General features: G+C 50.6%; 1 protein-coding gene across 12 annotated transcripts in view; it reads left to right on the top strand.

Moving 5' to 3' along the window:
• Nucleotides 1–7500, top strand: part of LOC113816979 (abnormal cell migration protein 10) — a 159233-nt gene that overhangs the window by 122668 nt on the left and 29065 nt on the right. For 6 of the 12 annotated variants that reach the window (XM_070118819.1, XM_070118818.1, XM_070118822.1 and 3 more), the window contains exon 3: nucleotides 5045–5125. The exons of the other annotated variants lie outside the window; for them this stretch is intronic. In XM_070118819.1, coding sequence (XP_069974920.1) covers nucleotides 5045–5125 — 81 coding nt within the window. The remainder of the gene's footprint in view (nucleotides 1–5044; nucleotides 5126–7500) is intronic. 12 annotated transcript variants of the gene reach the window in all.

Genomic DNA, 7500 nt, shown 5'->3' with positions numbered 1-7500 from the left:
TGATTCCATTTGTTACCGTGACATTTATTAAAGATATATTTAATGGAAGTGTCCTTCAAGGCAGAGAAGCTTAGTCTTAGTCTTAGAGATCTATCTCTGTTTCTTCTTTGGAAAAAGGATTTTTTGTTGATGATGAATGACATGCTAAATTTAATACCATTAGTAATTGATTGAACCTTGCTGTAAGATAGCAGCACAGTCGTTGTCCAGAGCGAGTGTGTAAGAATTATTTGTTTGGACTTTCCTATTAAGGTTGTGGGTGGGAGTGGGGGCGGGGTGGGTCCCGACCCACCCCGCCCCCGAGAGGAATGCTCGCGTGCAAGACTCACTCTGTGTCAAGGTCGAACTTGTTAAAGTTCCTTGGCATCTTACCTGTCCATTACCTGTTCTACAAATTCTCTTTTAGTTGAATAGATTTCCCAAGGTCAGCGCAGGGTAGCCTTGAAAAGAGAAGGGTTGGGTTGGGTTCGGTCAGGTTAGGTCAGGTACACTTTGGACGCTAATGGCTATGAAAGATCACCTGAAACTCAGAGAGAGTGTGTAGATATTTCAAAGATACTTACCATACAGAAGAGAAAGAAAAGAGAAAGAGAATCCCGCGCACCTGTCCACCTGTGACGCAGCAGTGAGGAACAGATTTAATCTCCATCAGACAAACCAGGTGTTCCGGCCGCCGCCTCCGTCCCTCCGACAGCAAGGTTACGTCAGGCCATCAGTTTGATGGCCCCTCCACCCCCACCTTCCTTCCCTCCCTTCCACCCCCACTATCCCCCCTCCCCTCCACCCCCACTTTTCCCCCTCCCCTCCACCCCACTTTCCCCCCACATCTTCCCCTCTCGCCTCCCCCCCTCCCTCTCCTGCCTCACCTGTCCCCCGTGGTGTGTGTCAGAGGGGGGGGGGGGCTGGGTTGGGGACAGCCGCAGCTGAGCTATGGGTTCTTCCCCTGTGCCGCTCCTATCACGTAATTACTGAATCCTGAAAGATTTATTGGGTTGACGCGGACACCCGAGGCCCGCCCTGTTAATATTGGATGAGCGCTTGTAGGTTGTGGAATAGCGAGGGGAGGGCAAGGAGGAGGAGGAAGAGGAGGAAGAGGGAAGGAGAGCTGAAGATGAGGAGAAGCAACAGAAAAGGGTAAAAGAAAAGGTGTAAGCAACAACGGTACCAACAGCAGCACCAACGACAACAGCTATGAGAAAGAAAAGTGATGAGAGCAAGGAAGGGAAGGGAGGAAGTAGAAGAGGAAGAGCAGAGGGGAAGGGGAAGAGGAGGGCGGGTGTGTAGGAAGAAGCGGGAAGGTACGAGTGCAGAGTGAGCGTCGAGAGCGAAGGGAAGAAGAAGGCGAACGGAAGGGGAGATGCAGGGGAATGAAGGGCAGATATCGACGAGGAAGGAAGGGGAAGGGGAGGTAGGCATGTGAGGGAAGGAAGGGAAGGGGAGGTAGGCATGTAGAGGAAGGAAGGGGAAGGGGAGGTAGGCATGTGAGGGAAGGAAGGGAAGGGGAGGTAGGCATGAGGGAAGGAAGGGGAAGGGGAGGTAGGCATGTGAGAAGGAAGGGGGGAGGTAGGCATGTGAGGAAGGAAGGGAAGGTTAGGTAGGCATGTGAGGGAAGGAAGGGAAGGGGAGGTAGGCATGTGAGGGAAGGAAGGGGAAGAGGAGGTAGGCATGTGAGGGAAGGAAGGGGAAGGGGAGGTAGGCATGTGAGGGAAGGAAGGCTCGACTGAAGGGAGAAGCGACGGTAGACAAAGGGAGAGGGGCGAAGGGGAGGAGAGGGAGCGGGAGGCAAACGGGGAGCGAGTGATGGAGCGAAAGAGGAGAGCTAATGGGAGAACAGGAGTCCGGCGGCGGTCACCTCCCGCCACTTATCAAAATGAGGGCGGAGGGCGCGGGCGGGCGGGATGTCATGGGCGTGGTCCACCCTATCTTTACTGCCCGCTCTCTGTGTGGCTGACTGGCTCCCCGTGCGTGCGGAGGGGAGGTCGCCCGCCGCCCCGCCGTGACCGCTGTTTACATCCTTCCTCTGGCGAGCGGCGGGGGGGTGGGGGTGGGGGGTAGTGGTACGAGTGAAAGAGTGAGAGTGAGAGTGAGAGTGAGAGAGAGTGAGAGTGAGAGTGAGAGTGAGAGTGAGAGTGAGTGAGGTAGGTGAGTGAGAATGAGTGTGAGGAGAGAGAGAGGAGAGAGAGAGAGAGAGAGAGAAGAGAGAGAGAGAGAGAGTGAGTGTGAGTGGTGAGAGAGAGTGAGAGTGAGAGTGAGAGTGAGAGAGAGAGAGGGGGGGGGGGAAGGAAGACGTGGAAGGGGAAGAGGAAGAAGAGAGGTCGAGGGAGGAGAAACCCTGGCAGGCAGGCAGAATCAGAAACAAAAAGGGGCCAGAATACGAAAGTCCAGTTTATCTACTGACACATGGATGCGAAAGCCCCAGGAAGTTTGCATGTCGGCGGTTCCCACCTTGTTTACCTGTGATTAACACTCTCCCCCCCCCCCCTGCCCCTCCCGTGTCCCCTCCGCACCCCAAAGAACGGCGTGCTGTCGTGAGTGACAAGCGGGCGGCGGCGGCGGCGACAGCGCAGCTCGAGATAAGCCAGGACAAGGCGGGGCGCTCACACCTCGTTCCTCGCCATTATTTGCATAAGCCAGGAATCAGTTCGGAGAGATAGAGTCAGGCCCTGAGTAATAGCGCCGCCCGCGCCCATTAACCGGCGCTGATGATGGCACGGGCGCTGAGTCAGCCGTCGGCGGTGATTATGCCGTGGCGAGAGGTGGGGGTGGGGGTGGAGGTAAGGAGGGAGAGCGGAAGGGAGGGAGGAAGACGTAGAGGGAAAGGGATAGAAGGAGACAGACAGGTAGAGTGATGTTATAGCAATGGAAGAAAGAAATGGAGGAACAGGTAGAGATGGGAATAAAGTTGGAGAAGAGAGAGAAGAGAATCACCAGGATAGCCGAAGCGGAAGGAATAGAAGTGTATAGAAGAGCAGTCATTGTAGGTGAAGTGCATGGATGGGGTGAACCTGACGAGAGGAAAGCAAGCGAAATGCATGTACGGGTTCACTCCAATTCAAGATGGAGCAGCGAAGGGAGGACCAAGAAAGCACGGATAAACCAATTCGTGTTGCCTTGTCCTTCCCTTCGTTTTATCTACAAGTGAAAGGCAATCAAATGGGGAGTGAGGATGCTCGCTGATGCTGAAGGGATTGTCGTGAGAGTGCAAGGAATAAAGCCAAGAAAATTGACGTGACAGGCGCCTCCGCCAAGAAGGACTTAAAGGGGGGACTGCATGTCTCCGGTGCCTGTCGTGCGGTTGTTAGCTTCTGAGAGATGAAAATGACCCCGGGGCACGCAGATGCCCGTGCCCGCGGGAGGAAGGGCGCCTGCACGCACGCAGTCATTCATTTACTCCCCCCTTCCTCTCTCCCTGTCTCTCTCTCTCTCTCTCTCTCTCTCTCTCTCTCTCTCTCTCTCTCTCTCTCTCTCCCTCTCTCTCTCTCTCTCTCTCTCTCTCTCTCTCTCTCTCCCTCTCCCTCTCCCTCTCCCTCTCCCCCTCCCTCTTCCTTCCTTCTCCCTCTCCCTCTCCCTCTCCCTCTCCCTCTCCTTCCATTCTTCCCTCCTTCCCTCCTTCCCTCCTTCCCTCCCTCTCTCCCTCTCTCCCTCTCCATCCCTCTCTGCATCCTTCTCTCCCCCCTTCCCCACCCCTCCCTCCCCCTCCCCCTCTCTCACCTGCATCTAATCGTAGGATTTTCTGGCCGACTTGAGCCAATCAACAACAGCTCATTTGAACACGAACAACCGCTTCGCTAATTGCATCAGTGGTTTATATTGCTGTCGGCCCGTCGGTTGCCGTCGGTCCGTCTGCGCTGCGGTGGATTCAGTTTGTTTCAGGTCGCCTTGGTTGGGACCGCTGGGTGGCTGACGCCCGAATGTTCGATAAATCTTGCTTTGTCTTCGTTTTTTGTTATATTAATGATGATTATTATATTAAGGATATTTGTTTTATTATTGGTATTAGTAATAGTATTATCATTATTATTGTTGTTATTATTATTATCATTATTGTTAGTTTTATTATTATTAGTAGTAGTATTTTCATTATCATCAATATGATCCCCATCACTATGATCATCACTATCTTTATCGTAATCTTCATCCCATCATTATCAATCTCACTATCAGTGTCATCAATTTCACAATCACCTTCGCCATCGTATTCCATTAACTGCTGCATTCCTCAGCCACAGCCGCCATTTTCGACCTAATAACGTGCAGGAAACGGCAAGGTCCGTAAGGATTTGGGTCGCGCCGATATCCTGAAGTCCCTGGGGCCTCGTCGCCCCGCGCGCCGGGAGCTCGCTCGCGGCTTCTGCTCGCTCGAATGCAGCGAGTCGGCGTCGATTCGTTTCGGGTTACTGCGAGTGTGCTCAGGTTACCAGTCGTTTCGAGTTATTGTAATTTATTTTGAGTTCTAATGAATCCCTCCGAGTTCTTTCGAGTCGCTACAAGTCATTTTGAGTTACTCTAAGTTACTTTGCATAACTGCGGCCATTTCGAATTCTGCGCGTTATTTGGAGTTGCCTCAAGTTATTCCGATTTATTGTAAGTGATATGGTGAGTCATCGCGGCGTTATTACAAGTCACTTCGCGTCATTGTTCGCCAGAAGGGTTATTAATGTGCCGTGCAGGGAGGCGGGTGCTGTGGAGGGCCACTTTGAGGGTCAGGGGGAAATCCTGCGTTATTGATCCTGCATGTTAAAAAGGATGAGGTGTTGGCCCTACTTTGTTACCCATTTGACACGCCCATTGCTCTTCAACCACGCCCACCCTTCCCCCTTTTAGCCACGCCCATAGTATTTCTTTCCGCCCCTGACTCGCCCTCGCCCCTCCAGCCCGTCGCCCGCGCATTCCCTCCCCTGCGCCTCATCCTCTCACCTTTTCCCTCGCCCTCATTTTCTCATTTAATCATCCAGCCGTTCTTACCTGTTAGGAAACGCATGCTTCGGCTCTCCAGTCTTGCTTTAGGTCTCAGGCTAATGTTTGTTTGTTTGTTTGTTTCCAGGTACGTTCCGAGACTGAGGTTTCCTCTTCCCTTCCGTGGAGCTGCTTCACGGAGCTTCCAGACAGCTTCACTCTCGTGCTGGTAGAGTGAACGCTTTTGTTTTTAAAGGAATTTATCCGTGTCTGCGTATGTGTGTGCGTGTGTCTGTGCTCGCGTGCGTACTTGCGTGCGTGCGTGTGCGTGAGTATTAGTGAGATTCGTTTGCGTCACTCCCCTTCGCTCCCCCAAGCACCCAAGCCCACCCCGCGCGACGAACGAAGGAGGACGCCCCTCGGATGCCGGCGTTCGTGTCAGCTCCGTTGCGGATGCATTCATCACAATGGAGGTCTGGCTCTCCCCTTGCCGAAATATCAATCTTTAATTTGAGGCTTAATTAGGTACAGTAATTACCCCGCACGGGGCTGCGGAGTTCATGACGGAGATTAGAATGATAACTCCTTTGTAGGAATAATTGAGGAGTTTGTGTGTGTGTCAAATGCGCCGAGCGAGGTGCAGGGAAAGTTGCTTTTCCCGCTCCTGCTGACTCGCCTTCGCGCGGAAATCATTGGGAAGCGAAAAGGCCTAATTGCAGAAAGAAATTTGCAAGTTATTATTGTTGTTGTTGTTGATATTATTATTATTGTTATTATTATTATTATTATTATTATTATTATTATTATTATTATTATTATTATTATTATTATTATTATTATTATTATTATTATTATTATTATTATTATTATTATTATTATTATTGTTGTTGTTATTATTATTATTGTTATTATTATTTTTTTAATTATCATTATTATTATTATTTATTGTTGTTCTTGTTGTTATGTTTTATCATTAAGATTATCGGCCTGATTGTCGGGAGGCTCTATGCTTGAGGAAATGTTCCGAAAAATAAGGCCTGAACTTATTGATGTTGCGCCGAGGTCTCTTGGCGTCGGCATTTCGAAATCCGGGATTTAATGCAACTAATTAATCAGATTGCAGCTTTTCTTAGAGGCCGGCAATTGCATTATCGCCAAGCCCTGTGAGACGAGTGACAAGACTCATTAGTGCAGGGTAATGAGCCGACTGTTAGAGATATTCCCCGTGCAAGTTGCATGTGCAGTGGCGAGGGGGAGGGGCTGGAATGGAAGGGGTTAGGAGGGGATAGAGGGGGGGGGTGGCGGAAGGGAGATGGCGAGGATAGGAGGATGTCGCCGGAGAAAAGGAAGGAGGATAGGGAGGAGAAAGAGGGAGAGGAGGATGGAGGAAGAGAGGAGGGAGGGGGAGAAAAGATAAAGGGAGAAGGATGATGGGGGGGCTAGGAGGAGGAGGAAGGATGAGGGAACGAATGCAGCATGAACTGATTGGAAGAAGGCGGAGATAAGGAAAAGGGCGGAGAAGGTAATGAGAAAGAAGTAAGAAAATAAGACCAAGCAAAAAAGTAGTGTTAAGAAGAAACAAATAGGAATAAGAATAAGAAGAATGAGAGAACTCATCCGTAGAAGACGAGGGAACAAAAGGACACGTCGAGGAGTAGGCAGCCTCACACAGCCTGGCTCTTTGTGAGGGGGAGGGGGAGGGGGGCTGAGAGAGCGAAGGGAGGGAGGCAGAGGGAAGGGGAGGGCGAGGGAAAGGGGTAGGGAGGGCGAGGGAAAGAGACAGGGAGGGCGAGGGAAAGGAGTAGGGAGGGCGAGGGAAAGGGGTATGGAGGGCGAGGGAAAGGGGTAGGGAGGGCGAGGGAAAGGGATAGGGAGAGAAGAGGGATGAGGGAGGGTGATGAGGAAGGGGAAAGGACAGGAAAGGGGAGAGAGGGAAGAAGTAAGGCGGAAGGTAGAGGAGGGAAAAGGGAGATGGAAGGAAGAAGGTAGGGGCGGGAGAGAGGGAGGGAAGGGGGAGGGAAGGGTGAGGCGACGGACGCTGAGAGACGGGAGGGAGGGAGAGACGAGGCGAAAGGTTGTTTTTCTGATCTGTCTCGTTTTCGTTCCTCTTCTGACTTGGTCCTCGAGGAAGCGGAATGGGAGGCTCAGGATGATGAGTTCGCGGCAATGGTGACTGCGATAATGATGGTGATGATAATGATAACTATAATATGATGGTATGATATTGATGATAATTTGATGTGGTGATGATGATACTAATATGATGGTGATGATGGAATGATAATGGTGATAAATATGATAAGGATTTGATGATGGTGCCTACGAAGATGAGCATTTTTTTCCAACAGAAAAAACATGGACTTAACGATGAAGATGATAGGGTTTTTTATCCGATTTTTAGGATTTGCTCGCAACTGATGAGAAAAGGTATGATGGGCGGCCATACAAAGTGTCGCATCGATAATGATAGCAAGGGTTTCAGTTCATAAATATGATGAAATTGTGATGATATTTATATTGGTCATAGTATCGTGAGTATACCAGCAGACACCACAAGAAATACTCAACAACAACAATAGCAACAAATAACTACCACTGTTGGCC

Source organism: Penaeus vannamei, chromosome 43 (genome assembly GCF_042767895.1).
Source record: "Penaeus vannamei isolate JL-2024 chromosome 43, ASM4276789v1, whole genome shotgun sequence".
Taxonomy (NCBI): Eukaryota; Metazoa; Arthropoda; class Malacostraca; order Decapoda; family Penaeidae; genus Penaeus; species Penaeus vannamei.
This window is presented reverse-complemented; position numbering and strand designations above follow the sequence as displayed.